This window comes from Hippoglossus stenolepis, chromosome 10, assembly GCF_022539355.2.
Source record: "Hippoglossus stenolepis isolate QCI-W04-F060 chromosome 10, HSTE1.2, whole genome shotgun sequence".
Classification (NCBI taxonomy): domain Eukaryota; kingdom Metazoa; phylum Chordata; class Actinopteri; order Pleuronectiformes; family Pleuronectidae; genus Hippoglossus; species Hippoglossus stenolepis.
In genome coordinates, this window is record NC_061492.1 from 16,267,480 (window position 1) to 16,294,576 (window position 27,097).

Below are 27,097 nucleotides of genomic sequence, written 5' to 3' on the forward strand. Positions count from 1 at the left end.
TGTTTTCAGTTAAAGAGACAAACTAGTGAAACGGGTCTGTTTGGGACTCACAGGACGAAATGAAAGACTGGGGCAGCATAATATTTTAAATGTGGTGTCCATTTAAAAACAGAGGCAGCCGCAGTCTTGGCTGTCACTCCTAACTGGTCTCCACCCACCCACTGAGCCACACCAAAGCTTTGAGAGCCCAACGTGTCAGCAGAAGAACACTACATAGTGTTTGGTGAGGAGTGGATAAGCGGCCCGCTCCAAAGAGCTTTTGTTGACTGGCGAGATTTAAGCTCTGAAGGAATTTTAAGATGAACAGAGCAACTCATTCAGATTACAATCAAGAGCACTGGAAACCAAGATACTGTTAATCGTCAGCGTACTGGTCATTGCACAGACTTCAAACTGTGGAGACAATGCTACGACTTTACTTATCCTTGCCTGCTGTATATCTCAATTCACAAAGCGTAGCACCAACACAGGAATTTGAATAGAAGGATCAACCGTCTTGGTCCTGGCAGGATTTGTTGATGCCTACCACACTTTACTTTGCATAATTGATGTTCCAAGTTCAATTCCAGCTGGACATTTATCTGACACACGTTCCCAGCTGCGAAACAAGTGTGTGGTATGTGAGCAATTTCTCACATCCACCTGCAGAAGAGCAGTGGCCTTCTTTCCCAAGCTGTTGCAGAATTGTGTTGCTAATCCACGGCTTATCTCAGCGGATGGCCGGTGGGGTAGTGGATGGACAGTGACTCCATAACTGGGTCTCTAAAAATGAATGGTATGCTCCTCCGCTCAGCCACTGTGTACTCAGGCAGCTTAGTCATGGTAAACAAAGGGCATTTCCATGAGCCGCAACTGGAAAAACGTGGTGTACTGATTTGTCACAATTACTTTAACAATTAGCAGGTTTCTCCTCTAAATGACTGTACATCGTTTACTATGACATTGACAAAAGATACTGCAGTTTCAGGCTATACCATCTTTTTGTGCTGATGACAAAAGGGTTGATAGGATGTTTAAACACTGTCCCTTAAAGCGTTTACACGTTAAATACCGTTAACAGTAAACATGCCTTTCACCAAAACACTTCCCCCCCCCCCAGAGGTTCCCGAGAGCATTCTCAGTCAAAGCAGCTGTGGTTTGATGAGGAGAACGTGTCGCACATAAAGAGCCCACTGTCTACATGTCTCACCTGCATGCTTTCATTGGGAAACTGTGTGATTTTCAGGAAGGAAAATCAGATCTGTGCTCCACTGACAGCTTCCCTCAGGTGTTGTCCCAGCAGCTCAGGGTATTAAGCATCTGTATTTGCAGCCAGGCCACTGTGGTTATTTGCTAAACAAATGACCAGTGGAGACTTTGTGTACATACACGTGTGTGTGACAGCAGACAAGACCAAACTACTCTTTGTATTCAAACCTAAATAGCTCAGCTTTAAAACTCTTTGGAGGTGCTTTGGTGCAAAGAGGCAACTACTAAGGTAAATTGTTTAATTACATCTGCCTTGGAGGTTATGTTTTCACCTCTGTCCATTTGTTTGTTGGTTGGTTTGCATGTTTGTAAGCAAGATAACACAAAATCTACACGGCAAATTACCACAAAACTTAGTGGAAGGATGTGGTATAGGTCAAGGGAGAACGGATGAAAACGTTGGTGCAGGTCTGGATCAAGGAGAGTCTCCAGGAACAATGTTACACTACAAATAAAAATCTATTGATCTAGTGAATTTAAAAGCGGATTCATAAGAGGACTTCTGGGCCTTGGACTCTACTAAGAGCCTTTCTAGTTAAATTAAGGTTTTACTACCTGTTTGCACTGATCTTCCAGTTGACTGGAGCTGTGCGGCCTTTTCACTGAGGAATGCTATGCATGACTACTTGAATTTGTAGATGGGATAACTGCTGCAGCTCAGAAGCACTTCCTCACCCATAAATGAGTTCATGCAAGTGTGTAAAGCAGCTGAAATTCTTACATTTTTTAATGAATATGTTTTCCATATGAATGAAGTTGTGGTTAAAGTCAAGATGACAAACCTGACATGTTTTTGAATCCCTGTTGGGGCCATATTACACCTGCATACGCATCCTTGAAGAGGGACAGTGGGTTCAGAAAAGTATGAGGTTGTTATAATTCTCATCAATAGCCATAACAAAAGCCAAACTTTTATCAACATATTGCTTATGTATAGTGCAAACATTATCAGATTTGTTAAATGTTTTGCTGTTTATCAAGTGTTTGTCACTTTGCTCATAAAGACGAGTTTAAAACCACAACAATCACTTTAACTTTGAAATAATAATGTGATATTTATCGTGATAACTATCGATATCGACTGATGTGAAAGCTTTTATCTTGATATAATGTTTGCCCATATCTCCCAGCCCTGACTATCATGATGTTAATCACAGAGTCAACCCCTGGGGAAACGTGTAAGTATCCTGTTCAGTCTTCAACACAGGAGAAGTTGAACTGGGACATTTTAACTTCTTACAGTTTATTTCTGTGTTCGTAAAAATAAAAGCATGCTTTAAAAGCAGTGGCTGTCTGTGTTGTGGCAGGTATTCCAGCTTGTTGGCAACCTGACAGTGAGCCTGAGGCGCCACGTTATAGCCATGTCCCAACACACTGCTCTCCACACTAAATACACGCAGGTCACACGTTTCACACACAACACGAACACGTCCCAGTTCGTTTTTTATCAATGAATTAGCCGGCTAATGGCGCCTGTTTGAATTGGAACGCAAACAGCTAGCAGAAAAGTTAGGATGTTTCCAACTTTCTCAGAAACTTAAAAAAGAAATGTCCTCAACTCACCATTTAATGGCTTCCCCCCAAACGAATGCTCGTATTCCTTCCTGTAAAACCGTGTAAATGTCAGACCTGATGCATTCCTGACCGTGACACGACTTCAGGAATAACAACTACATCCAAACATCCAGTTGTCCTCTGTCCTTCTGTTAACTTCTCTGCCTTCGTACCGAGCTGACTCCATCCATGAAAACTACACCTCCTCCTGGTAGCTGATTGGCCGCAGGGCGCACTGAGGGAAGCTCTGATTGGCTGTCCCGGGCATCAGTCAAGCCTCCGACGCCTTCTCCGATGGGACCGGGACCGGAGGAGTTCCTCAGTGCTCACGTGACGTGTGAGGTGCCCCCCCCACCCCCCCTCGAAAACAGCTGTCCGGAGACTGATGTTGTGTTCGAGTGTAGTGGAAGTGAGTGCGTGTGTTAGTGTGTGTGTGTGAGAAAAAGAGAGTAAGCGACAGAGGTGTAAATCCTTTACTTGAAAACAATGGGTCGACTGGTTTGCACTGATTTTCCAATGGAGCTGTGCAGGCTTTCCACTGTTGTAGCCTATATGTCACGTGGACAGGGTTTGCATCTCCATATTTGTGTTAAATCTCTACTTTGTCAGGCAACATGGATATTTGACTTCTTAGGTTGCTGGTTCCAAATCTGTTTATATCGTCACATTAAGATCCTGTGATGTAAATCATTAAATCGTGAGGGGAGGACATATTCTAAGATTCGGCTAGGCTAGGTTTACCTTAAGGTTAGGTTAAGGTTAGAGTAAGGGTTAAGCAAGCAGTAACTATGGTTAAGTTTGGTTTAGGTAAAGGTTAGGGTAAGGCAAGCAGTAACTGGTTAATGTAAGGTTTAGGTTATGTTAAGGGTAGGGTAAGGCAAGGCAAGCAGTAACTATTGTTAAGGTTATGTTCAGCTCTTATCTTACCCCTAACTTTAACTAAGATTAAGGTTAAAAGTAAGATGTGAATTGTGGATAGGTTAAGGAAAGGTAAAAGGTTTTGTTTAGGCTGTCCACAATGAATGGAAGTCAATTCAAAGTCCTAATGAGGATAGCTCTCAAACCTGCATGTGTGTATGTGCAACATAAACCTACATACTTCAAGAATTCCCCAAAAGATTTCTTTATGGGAAAAAAAGACACTTAAATTATTTTTTTTCTCATATGATTACTTGGTTTTATTGAATGTTACTAAAAAAGAAAACTTTTCATCATCTTCAACAGTTTACTTTAATAAAACAACTTTAAGACAAGCCTGTTAAAAGCACTGTGTTGGTGCTTTGGAGTCAATAAACCCTGAAGTGGAAAAAAAAAATTGTTAAGCTTATGTGTGGTTAAACCAAAATCTAGGATGCATATTTTCTGTCATGCTGCCACCTACAGGCAGATGAACAACCATGAAACATTCAAGTATGAACCAAACCTATGGAAACAATTCTGTTTGAGAGTAAACAGTGTGCAACTCCAACTAAAACACAAACAGGATGTTGAATGCTATGGAGCTTATACCACCACCAACCCATCCCATTATAATACAGTACACTGTATCTAAACCATCATAAAAACCAATGAAAATGCAGAGTGTAAATAGAATATAGTCTGTTGGTCATTTTTAGGCTCACACATACGGTAAGAGATCAAATGATTATTTCACATGTGTATAACGGATCTGATGACAATATTTCGCTGCTACAAATTGAGCTTGTTGAATTGAGCTCAATTCAGTCACCAGCAGTGTAAAATACATGAGTGCTTATTAACATAATTAGCTTTGAGGTACAGTAACAATACAGATACAGGCAACGCACTGAGAAATGTGACAGATGGTAGAAAGACCAGAAAGTTTGACATTTAAACGCAACTTTTCTGTGACATACACATCAAACACTCAAGGCCAAGAACCATGATTACATTGTGCAGAAAAACAAAAAATACATGTTGAAATATTGATGCGGGTTGAGTAGGAATAAGCATAAACTATATCAAAACACTTCTAATTCAAATTATTGTCAGTGTGAAACCAGGAACAAGCATGGTTTCATGGTTATTCTGCATCAGTACTGCTTCCATTTTGTCACATTACATCTCCATTCTGAACAATAGAGCCTTTGTGGAGTGAACCAGACCTGATTTTTCTTCCACCGTAAAGAAGATTCGTTAAAGGCTTTTTCTCTCATGGCCACAATAAATAGTTCCCTCTGAATGAGAATCATGATTTGACTCATGTCATTATCCACTTAGTATTCACTAGCGCTAATGAATAACCTTCAGAACCTAATGCTTTAAGCATAATTCAGTTTTCTTGCCTACACTGCCCAATAAGGGCTGACTATCTGTTGTAAAAGCCCCAGAAGACAAAGGCCACATTCTTGACGTGACTTTACGGCAGAGTCGTTGGATGACTACTGAGAAGGAGCACAACCTCTCCTATCTCATGTCTCCCCCAAGCTGACAACGTGTTACTACTGGTCATCTTTCACTGACAGCCTAACAGGACTCAACTATAAACAGCAGCAAACCAGAAGCAGCTGTGGCTGCAAAGAGATTAACAGTGGAACACCTCCTCAAACACGACAGGATGTAAATCTAAAAAAAACTGTAAGTGTGCAGTAGCTTCAAACGGTCTGACAACACTAACATTTCTTCTGCACAATAAGTCAAATCAGTTAACTCTGTGGGCGGATTTTTCTTTCGAGTAAACAGGATTCAAATTTTTAAGTTTGTACTTTTGAATGGCTCTTGCTAGATTTGCTATCTTATATATATATATATATATATATATATATATATATATATATATATATATATATATATGCCCTTCATTTGCCCTACTGTGAATAAACCGTTCTTAAACTGGTAGAATGGATCTTTCACAATCCAGTGTTTGAAGGTGACCCATTCAAGCAGTGACCCATTACACTGCCTTACACAACCACACATACCTTTGAAGAGCAAACCAGATGTAAAATGAATTGTCTTTTCTTAAGATTATTAAAAAAAAAAAAAACTAAAACCTACATGAAAACTGTCAGAAAGTAAAACCTGATGGGAGGCAATGTTTATCTAGGTGGGTTTCAGATCAGGGACTAAAAGCAACACAATGTAAGAATTGCTCTCGACTACACTCAGGATCCCCCTACAGGTGAAAGGGATGACAAACGCTTTTATCAGTGTCGTAAACACAAGTTGACAGCGGAGCATAAAAATTTTTAAAAAACTGCCCAAACCAATTAAACCATTATTTTAACGTAGTTTTTACACCGCTGTCGCTTCGGTTTCTTACACCGTCACTTTCTCTTATGTCATAAAGCCTGTTGCAATTGTTCCTGCACGATACACCAGAGTTACATAGGGCAATTCCAGGCGTCGCGGGAGAGATGCTTCTCTCCAAATTTTAAGAGTGTAAATGATTTCAAAGCCGTTTTATAAACTACATTGTGTTGCTTTAAAAAGAATGAGTCTTGAAAATATCCATATTAATATCCTCATGTTAAAAGTAACTTCAAACATCCATCATAAAAGAATAACAAGTAAAAGCAAACATGGCATCCGTCAGATAAGAAAGGACCTCCTCAGTTGCCCCTTAGCTAGCATGAGGTTTGATGGAAACCCCAGACAGGCCGTCCGCAGCCCCGTTTAAGGTAGCCGGCTTGTTGCCAAAGTTCCAGTCCACAGGCTTGAGCAGCTGCATGGTCTTCTTCTGTGTCCAGATGGGGTTGAGGATGAGCGTGAGCAGAGCAAGGCCAGTGAAGAAAAGCAGGCGCGGGGGCAGGGCAATGTGGGTGTTCACGTCCCCCCAGTGGGTGAAGGTTACCCACCAGAGGTGGTAGGTGAGCACCATGCGACAGTGGAACATGTGGATCATCACCCACTGGTTAGCTCTCCAGATCAGGGTGCGTGCCCAGCCGGCCTGTTTAGGTGAAAGAAACACAGAAAAGTTCATTACATTGTCGAAAGCTCATTTTTAATACCATAACATTTTGTATGTACTTTACATCTGTGTAGCTTATGTGTCAAAAGTTTCAGGAGGAAGTGTAAAGGTTTAATTTAAACTTCCTCTATTGAGGGAGGCTAAAGTCTATTTCTGACAGGAACGGTCATAAGGTGCACAGGAAGAGGAAGTGAAACCTGATAAGGTATCTTGTAATTTATCGGGTAGTTGACTAAAATCAATAAGGCAAAGATGATAAATTAATAGTATCAGATGCAACTACAGCCCTAAGATGCTGGTATGGTACCTGCACTTGTAATAGAAAGATTAGGTACTTGCAATTTCTCAGAATCATGACGATGGAAAGAAAAATGTGCAAGATATCTATGGAGCAAAGTGAGGAAGAGTGGTTTAACTCATGACAATGTGATTTAAGGCCCCTACCTTCAGTAACATCCAGGATATACAGGTGAACGGCGTGCTTATCTCCAGCAGCAGCGTAACCATCGGCAGGTAGTGGCCATGGGAGTCCCACACCACCGCCCCCGCATACCCTGACAGGGCGAAGAAATGGTGTGTCGCCAGTGGGAGGTCAAATGACCTGAATACCACACTGGAGGCGTGTAGTGCAAAATTCTCAAACATGAAGAACCCCGTGGCTGTGAGGACGTTAAACCACGACCAGTCCTCTTGTCCTCTCACTTTGTCTCTGGTCAACATGGAGTCCTCAGTCAGCGCCCGGAGACCGGCCACGGTGCTCTGGATGCCGAACACCGCCCGGGTGGCTGCAAGGTTCCAGAAGACCTTCTCCTTGGCGGGGAGGGAATTGTAGGTGCGGGACAAAGCCAGGGACAGGAGGTGAGAGAGGAGGAAGGCTGCTGCATAGAAGCTGAATCCCAGGCCGATGAGCTGGAGGCGAAGGTCCCACTGGAAGTACTCCGCACTGGGCTGGGAGAGCAGAGGACTGGGCTGCAGGTCTGGATCCATGATGGTGATGGTGGGGAGGGGAGGGGGGACACTGGAGCTATAAGGTGAATCGAGTGGGGGGGGGGGGCTCAGCTGCGGGTGGGTCTGTGAGCAGAGCGTGGCACGTGCATGGCGTGCGGGTCACGTGCAGAACAACTGAAGATGACACAACACATCATACACTGAACATGAATAGAACACAACACTACGACAACAAACAACTAGCTTAGCTATGCTACACGTTTAACTCCGTTTGATTTAAGAACAACCCCTTTTAAAGCTGTGTAGCTTCAATAAACACACACTGTTTGCGGTAACTTCAAAATTACAAGTAAAGAGACAAACTTTTATCATTTAAAAACACGATGAGTCAAGGTAAAGTTCACGGAGTTGTTAGCACATTAGCACAAACAACACACACGAGCGTGAAGCTGGCTGCAGCTCCAGAAAACACCAGGAAGTCAGAAGAAGCGCTATCTACTCACCGAACACTAGCGAGCTTCTGTGCGGTTCATTCTGAACAGAGACGATCCCCCTGAACTCGCCCGAGCAGAGAGACGAAGACACAAACACAACTCACATCATACGACTTCAATTTGGTCATATGACCGCAGAACAGGAAGTCACGCCCTCGGTTCAACTTCCCGGAACTCCCATTGGTCCACACTGTAAGGAGTCATAATCCTATTGGTTGTCGACTGTTCCTTTAAATATCAGTTCCATCCAGTGCTGCAGGAACATAGACTGTTTATAAAAGTGCAGGAATGAGGCCGAAGTCACTTTTTGCTGCATTTGGAATAACATGATTATTAAAAGTCCCTACATGTCCCTCAGGATCAATAAAGTATCTATCTATCTATCTATCTATCTATCTATCTATCTAATATTTACCAGCATATAATGAATTTCTCTACAGATTCATGCTTATGCTGTGGTTTGTGATGTGTGCTGCAGCCTTTTAGAGCTACATGGTTCAATGAGCAAGTCATTTAATACCGGAATATAAAAGAAGTTGACATTACCAACAATAAATAAATAAACACATCAGGAATTGCACACACTCTGTGGCTCTTATGAATACTCTGTATTAAGAATTGAACTGACTTGAAATATGATTTGATCTCAGTTATGATCTATAAGATATTTATTGCACCTAATAAATCAAGCAAAAAAAATACATTAGACAGGGGCTGATATTTATGAGTGTGTGTAATTTGGTGCAGATCCAAATATCATTTATTTGAACAAAGCCTGCAATTCTCTCTTTGTCCAGCAGATGACAACATCACCTCATATGTGTGAGACAGGGCAAATGAGTTTAGTTGAGTACTATGAATGTAGTATTATTTAAATGATGGATGCTGAATATCTGATTGTTTGTGACATCTGCCAAAAAATCCCTTACAAGAATAAATGAAAAACAATCAGAAGTTTGGTTTAAGTAAATGCATAGATAAACCCATTTTTCTGACTTGCATTTAAAGGATTGACATCTTCCTAACTCTCCTGTTCGCTTCGTTGTGTGGGACAAATTACACCTTTTTGTTTTCCTGACAAACAGCCTACAGGCCAAATTGTTGCATATATTAAAACTTTTGGGGGTTTGAAAATTGCAGTGTTCAGAGTCAGACAACTTTTGCTGCGAAACCTACATCTTTATCATTCTCATTAGCACACGGTGTTTGGGAATTCAAAGCATAGCCTGGCCTAACTTCAGAGATAGGGGAGGTTTAATCATCTGCCAGAACAACTGAAGACCCGTGTGCAGCGCCTGTGAGACGAATATCTTGGAAAGTTTGGATTTTTAAAGTTGAAGTTCGAGTCCTGATGTATGTTCAGATCCCCGACTTCCTGGAGAAATGTTGAAAGCATCTAGTATCCACATTTTAGAAAAGGAATCTGAATTTAAATCAACATATGACAATTTTATTTGACAAGTAAACCAAATATGACAAAGCTGACAGTGGAATCATGGGTATGGCACAGGAACCCTGCTCTTGTCTTGTAATGGGCCTGAATCAGATAACCTTCACACCGGGATTTGTGAAAACTATGTAACAAAACTGCATAGCATACTTTTCACAAAACACCATTTCACTGTCTGCAGCGGTGTTGCAAGTTGGACAGATCATGTTGGATGTGACAGTGGCTCTCAAAGGTTTGCATGTCAGGGACCCCAAAAGTGACACAAATTAGACCACAGACCCAAATTTTACAAGATTTTGATGCTTTTAGATGTTATACTACAGGAAGTGCATTCAAATTCAGGACCAAAATAGTCATACATTCTGTCTGGCTCGCCTTTCTCGAGAACTGTTCATTTTTCAGCTTCCCGGTTGTTATGTGTATTGTTAAGGGTGCAGTGTGAAATATCCTGGACACGTGATACGTTCATTATTAATAAACTTGGAGTTCTTCATACTGAGCTGAGCTACCAAACTTCACAGAATAAACAGGTGACCAGCTCTTTGTGTAGCAGAGGAGGCACAGCTTCAGGTTCACGTGGACTGCAGGTACTGCAGGTCACTTTTGCAGTTTCAGAAAGAAAGCTGCAAACAGCATTACCACAGGCCAAGCAAACAGTCTATTCCAAGCAGACAATTTGTAAGTAAGTAAATGATTTCCCCTTTTGCCAGGGACCTCCCTGGAAACCCCTCAAAGACCCTGGGGGGTTCCCGGACCAAAATTATTTTTTAATGACTTACACACATAGGTGAGTTGACTCACACTTGCCAAAATGAACAAAATAGCAGCACATATGAAATTAAAGTATATTCTATCCCAATCAGCATTAAACCCTGTCATCTGCTGAGGCTTCATGGCTCGACTAAGTCAAGAAATACTAATTATCTGTGATGTTAATGTTAATGTTATGGCTGATAGGTGTAAATGCCAAGTCGCTGGTGACCTTCCTGCCTCACCTAACCAAGAACAGTCAGAAGTAATTTTCATTTCTTTGATGCTGCAAAGCTCCCCTTCATCTTTATCTCACTGCTAATTTGTTGAGCAGATAGAAAATACATGGATTGTCAAGAACAATTTGATTAACTCATTGAGCTCCTCCTGTGAGCTAATGCCACTGAGAATACTGTTATTAGCTGAGGCAATAAATAGCTGTTGAGTCTGACAATATGAAATTAAATCTTTAAGGGGTTTATTATAAATCAACTCATAACATTGGACCAACTTATTTTGCCGTGAGAGCAACTGACTGAGGTTTTTTTCAAAGAAACGACACAGACAAACGTTTCCAAACTTTTTCTCCAAAAATTTAATCGCTGAATTATTTACATGTGATGACCTCAGCAATGATCAAACTACTCAAAAGTCTTTCAATAGCTCAGCTAGGAAAGAATGGAGGGAGATGCATATGTTGTTGCAAACGACTCAAATAATACAAAAGTAACCCTGTGATACAGTAACTCGCACTGAAAAAACACACACTGAGAAATGCATATGTGGTCGACTGAAATAAATACGTAACAAATGTACATCAGTGGGGCAGTGTGGTCGTCTCTGACAAAAACAAAAGCCTACATTCAGAATCAGTATTTCGCATGCCATCATATCAGCTTATAAAATAACCATAACAAAGTAAAAATGAAAACAAAACATGAACAAGAGCAGAAAATAGTCATGTTTTCAATGAAGCATATATTATATATTTATATATCTATATATATATTTCTTTACAAATAATGAATATTTGGAATTATATTCATCCTCACTATAGATATGATATACAAGAGATGAAAATAGTTTTAGCTAAACCACTACATTTTTTCCTTTTTATCTCGTAATTATAGAGTTGTCTCACATTCCAGGTTCAAGGAAGTGTTGTATATCAGGCTAATATCTCCAAGTGAGTCTGACGCTGTTTCCACGGCATGAAAAATAAGTCCCCTTGAAACGTTTCACATCATGGGTTCAAGAGTCAGAAGTGGACAGACAGTCACATACTGGAAGGGAGGCCACAGAATGTCAAGATATGGGTTGAAATTATAGAAATACAGAGGGAGATGGTTGGAATGGTCCTCTTACACAAAACTGATGGATATGCGGCGTGTGTGGAGTCATGATTTTACAGTATGCTGGATAAAGATGGCACTTGTAGTTATTTGCTGCCCTCATTATATTAAATGTGACATTGATGGCATTTTCTGCCCTCTGGTTTTTTCGGGAGGTGACATGTTTGAGTACCATGATCTTTAATCTAAAAAATGACTACAGCTTCTTTCTGCCAAGTGAGGGAATCCTCCACTGCTCACAGCACCATATGCACCACGCAAGTGTACAACAACCAAAGGTATAAACAGCCATATGTTTTTTTTTCTTCCTATCTTTACAAGAGCTTGGTCTTTCAGTTTGAAAACAGGACTTCATGTTCAGATTTTTTGTAGTGCTTTAACTCAAATATACCCTGCTTGCGCTTAGATTTCCTGCGCTCCAGCTTCAACTCTACTTCTCGTGCTCACACTGCTTCCATGCACGTCTGCTCTCGGATATGTTTACTTCTGCATTTTTTGTGCAACAAGTCTGTCTAAAATCCCCATTCAATAGAATGCCAGATGTAGTGATGACAAGCCAAATTGTCCCATCATAAATGAGGGTGTGTTAGCTTATTGTCTTTGAGAGTCCTGTAAGGGTGGTTACTTTTACCGGGTATATGCACTCGCGCCCTCCACGGCTTACGCTGGCATTCTGTCTGTGTGTTTGAAGAAGAACCTTCATGACACCTTCACGGAGCAGGAGTCCAGTAGATCTCTGGTCAACATGGAGCAGCAAAATCAAGGATCTCAAGATATTTCCATTATGGGAACACTGTAGCTATAGCAGCTATAAAACAAAAAAATATATGGTGCCCTGTTTCTTTCCCCCCTGTATTTTATAGGAACAGTACCAAAAGCAAAAGTGACACCTGGCATTCTACTGGATGGGGATTGAACAGACTTGTTGCGCAAACAAATCTAAGCACAAGCAGCGTATATTTGAGTGCGAGCGCAGGGCTTTGAGTGAGAGCATTACAAAATCTGAACGTGAAATCAATAAGTCCTGCTCTCAAACCAAAAACAACACTCTGGAATAAAGATAAGAAAACATACAGCCACACTGCAAGAAAATACAAAATCACTTTGTCAACCGGAGGCCATTATAGCTGTCCACCTAAAAGTGTTACCTGTTTGGACAAAAGTGAGTAAAAGGGTAAAAAACACTTCTTCTGACTTATAATCATTACAGCAGAAAGATGTTGTTCACAGCTAAGGAAACGGCTCTGAGAGTGTTTCAAGGTACCAAGATAGTTTTTTTTCCTGGAAAGGAAATTGATCTGAAACTAAATATATGATAACTGCCTTACTTCTGACTGTATCGCTGCGAATTTACTAAAGCCTGTGTCTCTATTGCACAAATCCTTTTCAACATTTTCCGCACCCCCTTGACTTCTGGCACTGATCTCATTTTGCTATTTAAAATGGTTCAGCCACGGTCTAACTAGAAAAATGGTCTCATCGCAGCTATGAGCAGAGAAAGCCTCTAGGAGAAGCGAGAGAAATGCTTTAACCCGAACCAAGGCGGTGGATACAGTTCTTTTTTTTTTCCACCGCCCCGATCGATTTGCATATGAGAGAAAATGGCTCTGATGTTTCGATGACAGCCCTCGGTGAAACTAGCCCAGCAAAGATTGAATTTTGTACAGTGCTGATACTTAAGTTTTACAGTGTAGGCCACTATTCAGCAAAACATCTATCAACATAAGCTTTGAAGGGCCTCGGAGGCTGTTTGCTTGATCTCACCAAGGACCCTGAAATCTTACATAAGCTGCTTTGCTTAGTCAAAGGCAGGCTGGAAAAAATACCCAGCCCAGCGCCCAGCGCTGCACACAGAAACAGCCTCGCAGCTACACAACAGCACACAACACCAGCGGTTTGGGGCTCAGTGCGGAGCTCTCGTCTCCTCTAAGCCAGCATATGTCAGGCCGAGTCTGTCTCTACCCCGTCTGCCTGCCACTGTGGCAACAGCAGGGGAACGTCTCAGCTCTGCCAACTGCCTGGCATCACACACCCAGACGCTTTCCAGAAACCTGCTGTCATGCTGTTAAAGGTCCCTGCCTCTGTATGAACAAAAGGGCAGAACTATAGATGAGTGTGCGTGTGTGTGTTTTACTTAAACTGAAGAATGGCATGACATATCAGAAACACTCTACTGATGAATTTGGTTACTTGGCGATTTGTTAGAGTGTAAATATTTCTTAGCTCTCTGAAATGTATCATCTGAGTTCTGCTACAAGAGTTGATGATAAATTAAAAGTGAACATTCCATTCTGATGTAGTGAAAAGTTGATGTCTGAAGAGATTTTCTGTCATTCTGGTCAAAGTTGAATCAAGGGCAACTGAAAATGGTTGAAAAAGTCGGTTTGAACTCATCTGAAGGATTCAGAGCCTTTTTTGTTTTGTGTCTTCTTAAATTTACCAAAGAGCCTATACGGTTAAAAAATTAGGATTGTATTTATCAAAAATACAATCTGTAGCACAAAAAGTTAAATTATATGCTATGGTATCTAAAATATGTTTCAACAGAGTGCTGATGACACAGGGACTATTTGTATCTCTGCGTGAGCTACAATTCACAGAAGTGTACTTTTCTTGTTAATGCTCTATGATGAATCTCCCTGGTCCAACGCTTAATGATGCCAGGCACACTGGCACAATTAATCAACCAAAAATAGTCATAAAAATAGAGTTTTAAGTGATGTATCGATCTGCTAACAGGACACTGTGTCGCATTGATTGTTTGTCAAGTACTGTATTGATTAAATAAAAAGCAGCACCATTTAGTTGATTGATTATTCAAAGTTTTTACCAACAGACTACAGTCTTTAGCTCGGCGATGCGGAAGAAAGAGCAGCAGCGTTTTGGCTTCTGCTCAAGACTAGCTTATTTTCTATAACTGGGAGTAAACTCTGTGACAAGTGGGGACACTTTAATTCAAGGCCCCACCACTTCAGTGTGGTTTTTCGTACTACCGTGTCACATACCAGGATATGGGTTGCACCAGGAATTCGTAAATCCACCACCATGTCCCTCATGTCCCTCCTGAGTTTTTAGAATCTACGTGGTGATTTCAAATTGGGGATTTACTAAATCGAGTTGTAGCGCAAAAACTTGTCTCCTCAGGCCTTTATGTTTCTAGGAAAAGTAGCTAGCATGGTAAATTCAAAATATATCGCAAGAGAAGTCCATTTAAGCCTGGTAAAGGACACGAGGTCCAACGTCGTGTGTTCTGTTTTGCAGCGAAAAACGAAAGAATAGATGAAATCATGACTGAGAACAAGCACGCAACATCTGGTTGGTGACGCTTCCCGGTCAACTCGCTGTCTTTGAAGCTCTCATCAGTCAGATACAGTGTGTTGAATACATTTCAGGTGTTCATTAACGCTTAAATCTGAACTTGTCACGTATAGCAAGCTAACATTAGCTTGTCAGTTGGTACAATTAGCTACGTTGCAGTTACACCTGGCAGGTAGTAGGTGTAATTAAATATTTTGTTGCAAATTCGTCTTCATATGAAGTTGTTAACATTGTGCATCCAATTGTAACATATGTGGAAATGTTCACTTCATCTATCACTTGTGATATCGCAAGGTTAAATTTACAAAGAGCTGGTGCAACCAAAGCCAATCTCAGCATTACCATGGTAATCAATGGCAAATAATTTCTCGATAAGCTACATCATAGTTTATGATATTTAAATGTTTAGATGTCCCACATGGGTCTGCACAGCTACAGACTGTGACTCGTGTTTCCCCAGGAGATATGCAATTTTTAGATATTGGGGGGTCGCTTCTTCCATCCCTCTGGAGTCCCTTTGCCCAAATTCTTTTTCATTACTTCTCAGTGTTTTCTTGGTTGAGTCAGCACAGTTATAATTCTGCTTCTTTGGACTTTCAGCAACACAAAACTTTTTCAAGAAAATGAACATCGCAAAGCTCTTCAATTAAAGAAACTAACATGCAGATATTTTGTGTTTTTATGTTTTGATTGTATTTTTCTATCACTCCTCATTAACTGTGGCTGGGGGCACTAGTTGGAAGGGCCTGAGAGAAGTGTATTCAATGAAAACACAGCAGCTTGGTTTTGTGTGTGTGTCTGCATGTGTGTGATGAAGCTGCGACAGATCCGGATTTGTCGAAAGCAATAGAGAGGGCAGGGAAGCAGCGGATACGTGGGGAAAAAATAAACACAATGAATATTCTTCCCGCTCACAATTTAAAAAATACAACAGTACTATTGTGAACTTGGGTATATACATTTCCCTTGGAAATAGAGAGAATTGTAATAAGTGCATAAGTGCATTTGTCTACACATTTTTTAACTAAGGAGTTATACAAATCTTCATAGTTTATTTTCCTACTGCAATGACATGATGCAGATGTTGGCACGAGACTTGCATGTTTTCTGCTTCAAGTAAATGTCCGTATTTAAAAGTTGGCAACAGGAGCATGAGATATATTGGAGAGTAGATTGAAATGTGCATGTTAATGAGCTGATGGATGTCGTTCTTCCACCAATCCAGACCATGAAACAATGTTTGAGTACAACCAGATAGGGTAGAAAGCTGCATTTTTCAACACTGACCAGTTCAGAGCTTATAAGGGCTGCCTGAATAACCTTGAATGGGTGATCAGTGCCACATGCACATAGTTGAGGTATTTCAAGCATTGGCACTTTTCAAAGTTTAGAACTTACAACAATTCTGTGATATTTCTCTCGTAATTAACATTTACTCCCAAAAAAAGAACAGAGAAACAAGAGCCACAATCTAACTTGTAATCATCTAAAAATACTGAAGGTTTACTAACTTTGACCGTTTTCGAACAACTTGAAATAAATAGAATTTCTCTCATTTACTCATTTTAGCTCAAAGGCCTGGTTGCTGGTAGGTTTTCAAAGCTGCACTTTTTGAATGGCACTTTGCAAATGCTGAAAAACTACAGATGTACCCATCCAGGACGTTGGATGAGAGAGAGAGCGCTTGTAGGCTGGGCATCGCGATCCCCAGCAAACCACGGAGAAACCCAACCGACCCATGTCAGACATTTATTCCTGCTAACACACACTCTGGCAATGGGAGAGGAGGCTCGGCTCATCCTACAGACCGATGGCGATGGATATTGAGGATGGCTACAGATGGATAAAGGAAGAGTAGAGAGAGTAGCAGTCTAGAAAAAGGCTAGTTTTAAAGTTGTTTAAACGTGTGGAGCAGGGAGACACGTTGGCCCCTGACCCTATCTTCTCAAAGTCTAGTCTGAGCCTCGGGAATATAGATCTCGATGCTGTCCGCTCGCTCCGAGGCCGAGTTCTGCCGGAAGGAGGCCGCCCGCTTGGCTGCCATGAGCCGCCGACGGGCCTCCTGTCGGTGCCTGTCTGGGAGGTCCAAGGATTTCTCCCTTGTCACCAAGCTCCTCTGTCGCACTGTCTTCTTTGGTACTGGAGCTGGTGGCTTTAAGAAGAAGAATAGATAATAACTTTGTAGTGGTTGCACACTTTTTCCAAAGACACTGTATGCAAATCATTGTGGTGTGGAAGGTTGCAAAATATTTTTTAAATCCTTCCAGGGGGCTTATAATATTTATTTTGGGAAAATATAATCTTGAGTAAGAGAAAAGCCCAACTTGTAATGAATATAGATACAAAAATAGAAAATATACTGAAATATTAGCAAAATAAAATGTCATATGCATAATAGATTTTTGTTAAATCAAAGGTCATTAAATTGCACATTAGATGTGTATTTTTAAGAGTAGATCTCCAAAGAAAGAATATATAAAACATTTTAGAGTGAGACACATGTTAAAAGACCTTCTCCTGCGTTCTCCAAATTTAATAACCCTTCATGAATAAATAAAAATAAAAAAAATAAATGTAATCAATTTTGTTGCACGCTTCTTGACTAGTTGCTTGATATGAATAATAACAACAATAACAACAACAACAATAATAATAATAATAATAATAATAATAATAATATGTCCCTCTGGCACCCTGATCAAAAATGTTCCCTCAAATAAATATTTAAAAGAAAATCTTCCTCAAATTAAAAATAATGACTGTTTCCTCCATTAATCAGTTTTAATAAAAATAATAATAACAATAATAAATAACATTGAATAAGTTCAGTCTCTACTTTGGTCACTATCACTGTACAACACACATGCAGCTGACAGAGCAGTAACACTTTGAGGCAGGAGCTACATCCATACTGAAATGTGTTTGAAAGTTGACTGGGTTCAGAGCTCACCGTGCCGGGGAGGCTCCTCACCTTCTTCTCCGGGCTGTCGACGGACCTCCAGTTGTTGTTCTTGATGTGCTGCAGCTGGTCAAACTTCATGGTGACGTCGTCGACGGAGAGCTGCAGCAGGTCCCAGAAGCCGGCCAGGTCCTGAGAAGTGGGCCGCGGCATGGCACTGGGGTCCTGCAAGAGATACGGGTGAGAGGAGTTACCGTACAACAAGATGGGGCCGGGTGTCTGTGGTGACATTAATGGTTCAGTGTCTGTAGTCCAAATAACGAAACACAGTCAGCAATGGTACACACATAGAAACACATGCTCATAGAGTATATGGATTAAGTCAGTACTGCACTTCGCCGTAGATCCACTAGATGTCCTTATCAGACTCATCAAAGTAGGCATGGATACATAAGGTTGGAGGCTTTTGCTTGAAATGAAGGGTAACAACAATATTTTCTCGGATGAGGTGAGAAGTAATAAACTGCTTTTGTCAGTTTGGTCCTGTTCATCACTCGACTGCTGAAATGAAATGAACATCAGATTGAAGAGCACCTCATATCTTCACCCCTGTCCATTTGGTTTGTTTGTTTGTTTGTTTGTTTGTAAGCAGTATGACACAAAAACAACTGGATGGATTTCCATGGAACTTGATGTGGGATGAGGTCGGGGAGGAACCCATGAAGTCTTTCACTTTCATTGCAAGATTTAATATTTCCACTGTTTTCCCAGGGAATATTTTATGGATCTTGATGAAAACAATCAAGCACATTTAAGGGATTGATATCTATAAGTGTGAGGAATTTGGTGCTAACAGGTAACAGGTCTAATTCCACTTTTTTGTCTTTACTTTCAGATTTTCTTCCATTAATTCAGTCAATTTTTGCTCAATTGTTTAAAAACCCAAACCAAATAGGGAGAATCAGACGTTAGGCAGAGACGATCCCAAAGACAATACAATACACCAACACCTAGCATCATCTGGTTAATCAATATAAAGATATTGCTATGAATGTAATTAGAAAAACACCCAGTAGCTTTAGGGCCTGAAACAAAAACACAAAGTAAAAAATTTCCAAACAGCGATTTCAGTTTATCCAGAAACCAAAGTCTGTGGTTTACATTTTGCTCTGCGCTGCACACATTAATATCTCAACATCAAATATTACATCTGTAAAATCTGTAATTGGTTTAATGTGTGTAGTTGTATAATGGGGCTTTGTTCACTTATTCTCAGTTGATCTACAAAGAGACACTGTGGCTGGTACTGATCTGTGATACAACTCTGATGTGTGATTCACATGTTCACTGTTACTAAGAAACAGAGCAATAATCACACGGTGTATAATGAAGCTGTCCAAGTGTTCCACTCGACTCAGTGCTCCAGTCTCTTTGATTTATTTCAGTCTGTCTCACATCAGGAGAATTGGTGCCCGTCATGTTCGACATGTGTGATGAGCGTGACGACTCTGTAACCCTGGAGTTACACTCACACTCGAAACCCTGTGCTGTTAAGAGTCTGTGGCTGGGGAAGGGTGCTGCAGTCTGATGGTCCGACAGATTTACAGCATGGTGGTAATACCACTAAAATCGAATCGATTCACATATAAAGATTCAGTGTGTAAGATTTAGGTGAAAGGGATCTATTGGCAGAAGTTTAATATAAAATAATCCTAGTGATGTTTTCACTAGTGTGTTTCATCTAAATTGTACAAATTGTTGTTTTCTTTATCCTAGATTGGGCCTTTTATATCTAAATAGTATATATTCACATCGGGAGCAGGTCCTCTTTACCGAGGCCGCCATGTTTTTCACAGTAGCCCAGACTGGACAAACTAAACACCCTTTGAGTTTTAATGACAACTGAAGTTTACCACAGGTTCGCTCTCATGTTTGGAAGAGGAGGGTAAGGTGAGGGGTAATCAGCGTCAACATGCATCTTCACCACTAGATGTCACTAAATTCTACACACCGAACCTTTAAGTCTGATTGACAACTGGTCCAAATTTGAAGAAATTCATGAAGGCAGACTTGAGATATGATGTTCATTAGGCAAAAAACATGTTTTGTGAATTCCAACCATGACCTTGACCTTTTACCACCTAAATATAATCAGTTAATCTGTGAGTCAATTTTTCCTGAGGTCTTAAGGTAACATTCATTAATGGTAATGTTCAATTTCATGAGACAAAAAAGGTGATTTCTGAGGTCAAGGGACCTTGACCTTTGACCTTTGAACACCCAAATTCTAATCAGGTCATCCTTTGTGAGTCCAAGTGAATGTTTGTGCCAGATGTGATGAAATTCCTTATGGGTGTTTCTGATATTTCACGTTCTCAAGAACTTGAGGTCACTGTGACCTTGACCTTTGACTGCCAAAATGTAATCACTTCATCTTTGAGTCCAACTGAATGTTTATACAAAATATTAAGAAATTTGAATAAACTGCCTATAGCAACTGGCTGTTGTCTGCATGGAGGCTTAAAAAGCACTAGATTTTAAATAGGCCCATGATAATATCCATCATTTAAGGTCAAATAAGGGAAAATGTGAACATATTTCTGTTCCCTGTAATTACCGTAGCACTGCCTCCGCACTTGTTCAGTTTTATTCTGACCCCCGAACTCGTGATGTTCTGCAATCAGTTCTCAGAAGTCATAACGCTCTGAACATCCAGAGGTGACAGATTTAGGAGAGGTCTGTAAGTTTTAAGCTGCGGCTGTTGACAGTGTTGTGTGCTTTTAATCCTGGAGCTCCTCCCAGAGAAGAGCTCCACACAGACTCTGTTTTTTAAAGCAGTGTTGAAGTCAAACTTTATGTTAAGTTGATCCAAGAGGTCGACAGAAGCCGGGGTGATGAAACGCAGTAAAACATGTCTTTAAGCTGCCGGTTTGTGAACTTGAATTTCACAAAGTTGTTCTTCGTGTGTTTGTTATGTGGAAAAATGTTGCAGCTGTTTGGAATGAAAAAGTTGTTTTAGTGAACTAGCAGAGGGCTTGACTCCGTTTAAAAGGCTCCTTCACTGTATATAATCCCCGCGCAATTCCCACTCCCCCTGAATGAGCAGTTTCTGATGCGAAAACGGCATCACTATACCTCATAACTCCGCACCGACCTAATGTGAAATATTGGGCATTTGGCCGGGATCAATAACACGAGTTGGTGAATAGTGCAATAAAAATGTGAGGCAGAGCATCCCACACACTGTATGTGTTTCTTAGAGCAGCTGCCGTCTGGATATTTAGGTCTATTTAAAACCCTCGCTTTCTCTCTCTTCTCCTCCCCCCCCAACACACACACACACAGACACATACACACACACACATACACACACCATCCGAGCTCACGTAATGTTCATTTTTAAAACAACGTTCAGGTCACTTATAAATGTGCGAGATATTGATTCTCACTAGTGCAGCTTTCCACAATCAATGATAGATTCAGGGGGTTTTGATTCGGTTTGTTAAAGCATTAAATTTGTATTGAAGGCTGGAGAACAAAGGTGGTGAGGACACGGACAAAAGTTTATTTTCATAACACGTGCATATTATTTATCTTGACATTTTTCCTCACATTGCAGCAGTTAATAAGAAATATCTCTTCTCATCACTTGAAATTCAGATGTGATGTTCTCTAAGAAAGTGAAATGGAGTAACTTTATTTAAACTTTTCTACTTATTCTGAAACATTATTTTTACATTGATAGAGAGGTAAAATCATGTATAAGCTCAAATATCTTTAAACTATTTTCTTGTATGCTTCGCTATTTGTCTGGTCGTAACCTGAGGTCCACAGTCATGTCTGTGGACCAGAGGTAATTGGGCCTTTACCGACTATTCGGATAATAATAATTCTATCATGTTTTATTTAATTCCATTTTCACTCTTTTCTCATCCATAACATTGTGCTCTAATTCTGTTTGATCTTTAAATGGCTTTTAATTATTCCTCTTGTTTGCCTTCAATTCTTCATTAACCTGTAAATCACCTTGTGACTGTGCTTTGAAAGGCGCTCTATAAAGAAAGTTTTTTTGATGAATGATTATGAAGGTGATGATTATTATTGTTATAACTATTATTATTATTGATAAATAAACATGACTTACTGACCCTTGTTTTCAGTATGTGCAATGCAGATGTGCCAGGCAACACATTTTTTCCTTCATCTCTTTTGCTGTTATTGATATATTTGATTAGCGATAAATATATATTAAAGATCTGATTATATCTGGGGTATAAAAAAAAAGAAACAAACACATTCTCTGTAATCAGGTGAGACAGCTGACTGGGTATTTCAGACCCCAACTTGGCTGTGACAGCACGACGGTCAATAAAAAACTGAAATAATGCTGTCAATTGTAAAATACTTCAGGGAGGTTGTTGGAGACAAATCGGTTCAGACAGAATATTCTCACACACTCTGTGGTTGGTTTCTCACCAGGTTTTGCTGGCACAGCCAATAGAACTGCTGGAATTTCTGAGACATGAGCAGCTGAGCGCTTCCCACTGCACTTCGGATCTTCCCTAGGACTGAAAGACACACACAGCATGTAAAATATTGTACAACACACACACACACACACACAAATATGTGAAGTTTTTCAGCAGGCAACTCACTGTCCTCTGACAGGTCGTTCTCTTCAGCCTCGGCCTCCATCTCTTTACACCAGCCCTCTATCCTCTTGGTCTCCGTGTGAAGCAGTTGCATGAACCAGCTCCCGTCCCTCCGCAGGGAGGGGGACGCCCTGCCCGACTCCACTGACGAGACTGCGCTCTCCCGCTGGGAGGGGGGTTCCAGCTGCCAGGTGGCCTCGCTGGTCGTCTCCCTGGGGCTGGGGGGTTCAGTGGGGGTACGGTAGTCCTCGCGGTAGCTGAAGAGTCCCTGGGTGCGTACGGTTCGCACCGCCCCGTACTGCGTGGGGGTGCTGGGCTCCGAGTGGCGCTGGAAGCCCCCGCCGAACTGCAGGCCTTTGTCCTCCATGGTGGGGAAGCACTCCAGCTCCATGTCAGCCTGCACAGCTGCAGTCACACTGTTGGAGCGTTTGAACCTGCCCTGTCTGTAAAGGGATGCAGTTCACACACACAGGCCAAGATGACAGATAATGGCAGCGGCAATTGGGTAAACAACAAACATTCAGCTTCTCTAATAAGGTTTAAATTATTATCTCACCCTCTCTTATCATCTTCTACCTGGATCCCAACAGAGTGGTACTCCGGTGAGCCTTTGCTTTCCGATTCGGAGTCGGTGGCTGCTTCCACCTAATATGAAGAAATGATACAAAGCAACAGTGCTTCTCATTATGTGAGCTACCATTCCCTGGTGTTACTGGGTTTATTGGTTTGGGACTGGACAGAGCACCTTAACTGTACAGAGGCTGTCAGAAAGTACAAACACTACATGATTTATGGAGGTTGCAAAGGCAACAAGATGGAAGAGGTTTCCTGCAGAGGATTTCAGGTTTCCACAGTATAATTAATATCAAAATGATGGAGGAAGAGCTGTATACAAAGTCTAGAAAACAGTTTTGAATATCTGAGGCTGACTGTAAATTCTGTAATTCTTATTCTTGTTTCATAATTTTCTTTTTTGCTCATTGATCTTTTTGTGCTATAGTGCTATTATAATTCTTCTATAATTCAGGTCAATGATTTCTTACATAAAAAATACAAGAAGCAAAAATTAGGGTAAGAATATTTTTGTTGTTGAAGGTGTTCCTTAGGCCCCAAGGATCTATGTTGTACTAATCAGTATTTTAATATGAACAATGGATCAGATAAATATGTGTTTTTTACAATAATAAATCCACAGAATTATCACCTGACCCTGCAGCTCTTGTTTGCTTTGTGGAACTTTGTAGCATCTCTCAGCTCATAGCCCAAGACTTTACTGGTTTTGTTTATGGTACTGATGTTAATGATTGTCAATTTGATGCAGATCCAAATACCACTCAACCATTGTTGATTAATGCAGTATTGTTTATCTCTAGCAAGCTGTCCCTTTTGTTTTGTGTGTTAGTTTGAATGCACGTAGTATTTTAGTTCAGTCGGACAACTCGCATTTACAAATGTTTATTGCAGCAGTAGAACATGTTAGTGTTTCTGACTTAATCCCTCCTCCGGATATGATTACATAGATATGAGGGGAATGATGAGCAAATACTTATAACCCCCCCCCCGTCGGAGCCTACAGGTGGATGCTGGGGTGGTGGAGGGGCTGAAGCAACTGGCAGCAATACTGACGCATCAAGCAAAGGGACTGATGGGAAATTTTCTCTGCTTAAATAGACCACCTAATGGGGAGGGTGTGTATTATAGATAATGTGTATAGTGAGGAATGTGACTTGATGTATGTCACATGATTGGAGCAGCGCAGCTCGACTTGGCTGCCTGAACTAGCTCACAAGCGTCGCTCCATTATTGTCACTTTTTCCAAAAATCAAGTTAGAACAAATTTGACATGACACGCAATTCGTTAAAATGTAAACTACTCCAGACAGACTGATGAGTGTATATTTTGAATTCCAACAGGTCATGGACATGGACTTGGTTGAGTTAAACCTGGATGACAGACATATCGCCAATGTTGTGTGTGCGTCTTGCACTACTGCCTCTAAGTGGCTAAAAAGAGAATGCAACAGAAAAAAGATCTGACCCTCTCTGGCCCTCGATGCCAGAGCTCCTGACCCAGCAGCCCCAGACTCACAGACTGCCAATCGCTGCCCGCTCCGCTCCCTGGAGCCAGACCCGTGGTTTTGTGGAAATCCTGTCGCTGCTCAACAGTTTGACTTTGCTTTTTCAGACTTTTCCTTTCAGCCTTGTTTCACCATCTGCTCATCGCTGTCTTTTTTAGTTTCTTTGCTCTCACATACTCTTTGTTTAGCGTTCAAAATTTCCTGCTGCTTACTGTCACAATCTTTGCAGTCTTAAGCCTCTCTTTGTCTTTTTTGTCATTTCAATCTTTCCCTATTCAGTGCACAGTGAGCCTTTTATCAATTTGACTCTATCACAAACACTTTGCGAATCAAAATTTTGATAGGGCTGATATGCTCGCTGGTAGGAAGCAATGTGCAGTTTCTTTTATTTTGAAAGTAGCTCTTCCTGAAAACACTTCTTATACATATATATTTGATGTGATTTTGTAATAGCATGGGCTGTAATAAAAATAAACCAGTGTTTTTCTGTCATACAGGGAGCATAACGCCTTTTTCACCAGAATGAATGCAGGCCACATCCAGAAGAGTCCGCATAAGGCCTTTAGAGCGACTGACATTCATACATCTTCAGCTCAATGTGGGTTTATGACTAAGAGAATGAGTCAAAGGCACCAGTTCAAAATAGGACATGTTTCTGTTACAGAGAAATGTCAACTCTATCTTCAGTGTGGAGTGGTCAGTGCTAAAGCTGGGGGAGTGACTTTTTTTGGGGGGGAGCCATTTTGTATTCTGTCAGGCCGCTGGGGGGAAGCTGTTAGCTGCGAGGAAATGAGTGCGGAGCCGCTCTGCGAGGCGTCCTCCATTACTTAGTGTTAGAGGCAGAGCGAAGAGTCCACAACATGAGAAGAGAATGAGTTTCATGTCTGTGATGGATGAGGGCTGATGGAAGACAAAACATCCAGGAGGCTGGGAGATTTATGTCCAATAGGTTTACCCATCCTGTAGATGCGGTGGTGTACGTACCCTGGGACACACTGGCATGCATGCACACACACACACACACACACACAGTGTACATGCAACATCAGTAATCACAGTCACAACATAAGCACAGGTGTGGAAACAGCGAGCATCAGCGGAAACCGGAACAGAGCCACTGAGCTTTTTGTCTCAAACGAACAACAAAACACCACCTAGTGACTTTTGTCAGCCAGTGACTGCGTTTGAGGTTAAAAGCTTTGACTTGTTCTTCACACAACCTCAATATGGCTCCAATTAAAACTATTTTCGTACAATAAATCAAGCAGCGCCTCGGAACACAAACAAGTCGCGGCCTTAGCGTTGATTTAAAGCGCGGCTATGAAGGGCTCTCCAAGGATTGATTAGTCAAGAGGAGACACGTTCAGAGAGCAAAGATCAAAAGGTGTTGAAAGAAAAAAAAATGCAGATCAATACAGAGGCAGGTTAATTCAAGTTAATTATACAGTCCTTCCTGTAGCAGGTGAAGCAGACTCAACCGAAGCTATCTGCAGTGAAGATAAATCAATACTCGATAAGTCCCTATAGGGTCGCTTGCTGTAGCACATTATTGCCATCCCATCTAGTGAAATGGCAACCAATTAAAGTCAGACAGAGCTGCTCCTGCATGGAAACAGAGGGGAACTATTATTATTTGATTTATAATATTTTCCAGTTTTTTCCTATCTTCTTCTCATCTCTTTTGGTATTTAATTATTTTATCTATCTTTATTTACCAGCCTTTGGTTTCCTCATTTCAAATGTATGAGATTCGCAAAGGTTTCCTCCATTCCTGTTCGTATTGCTTTATTCCGTGCATGGATGGGGGTGGAGATTGTTGTTATTGCTAATATTCTGTAAAGCATTTAATGCTACATTGTTTGTATGAACAAACGGTCTGTCTATCCCAAATAATTATTGTCTGAATTAGTGAATCATCTACTAATCTTCATACGAATCTCTCCTGAAATCAACAAATGTTTGCAAACTCTGTCATTAACAATAATACATATTTAGAAAGTGTTTTCATACTCAATATAAATACCACACCCCCCAAGAATGAAATCTAATATTTAATATAAACACTTTTATTTATGTTGATAGAATAGTCCATCCATCTATCCATCCATCCTTAATACCACTTTTCCTCTAGAGGGAGATGGGGGGAGCTGCAGCCAATCCCAGCTGACAATAGACATTAACATCTCTGGTCAATTTAGAGTCTCAAATCAACCCAACCCCAACCTGCATGTCTTTGGATTATGGGAAGAAGCTGGAGAACCCAGAAAAAAAACCACACAGACACAGAGAGAACATGCTAAAAAAAAGCGTCTAAACTCCAAAAGGGTTTTGTGGACTTATACACTTCACCCACCCCCCCATCTGCATAGTGGTGATTAGATAATGAATTTTCATTTTTGGGTGAACTATCCCTTTAATTCCCA

At 40.9% G+C, this 27,097-nt stretch overlaps 3 protein-coding genes across 5 annotated transcripts in view; all 3 read right to left on the reverse strand.

Annotated features, from left to right (window-relative positions):
- Positions 1-2,986, reverse strand: part of arhgef10 (Rho guanine nucleotide exchange factor (GEF) 10) — a 55,804-nt gene extending 52,818 nt beyond the window's left edge. For both annotated transcript variants that reach the window (XM_035168203.2, XM_035168202.2), the window contains exon 1: positions 2,812-2,986. The gene's annotated coding sequence lies outside the window, so the exon portion shown is untranslated. The remainder of the gene's footprint in view (positions 1-2,811) is intronic.
- A 964-nt stretch (positions 2,987-3,950) lies between these two features.
- On the reverse strand, positions 3,951-8,325 carry cln8 (CLN8 transmembrane ER and ERGIC protein). Of its 2 annotated transcripts, none has more exons than XM_035168595.2 (3): positions 8,185-8,325; positions 7,178-7,855; positions 3,951-6,712 (listed from the first exon to the last, which is right to left on the reverse strand). In XM_035168595.2, exons 2-3 carry the CDS (start codon positions 7,718-7,720, stop codon positions 6,386-6,388), a joined length of 870 nt encoding a protein of 289 aa, XP_035024486.2. In that variant the 5' UTR covers positions 7,721-7,855; positions 8,185-8,325; the 3' UTR covers positions 3,951-6,385. The 2 variants fall into 2 exon arrangements, with proteins under 2 accessions (XP_035024486.2, XP_035024487.2); XM_035168596.2 differs by having other exon boundaries at positions 7,178-7,881; positions 8,185-8,295.
- A 2,003-nt stretch (positions 8,326-10,328) lies between these two features.
- Positions 10,329-27,097, reverse strand: part of dlgap2a (discs, large (Drosophila) homolog-associated protein 2a) — a 61,020-nt gene continuing 44,251 nt past the window's right edge. Inside the window, exons 8-12 of the mRNA XM_047341816.1 lie at positions 23,153-23,241; positions 22,600-23,039; positions 22,421-22,512; positions 17,996-18,169; positions 10,329-17,197 (exon numbers count right to left, since the gene is read on the reverse strand). Of these exons, the coding sequence (XP_047197772.1) occupies positions 16,991-17,197; positions 17,996-18,169; positions 22,421-22,512; positions 22,600-23,039; positions 23,153-23,241 (1,002 nt within the window). The 3' untranslated portion in view covers positions 10,329-16,990. The remainder of the gene's footprint in view (positions 17,198-17,995; positions 18,170-22,420; positions 22,513-22,599; positions 23,040-23,152; positions 23,242-27,097) is intronic.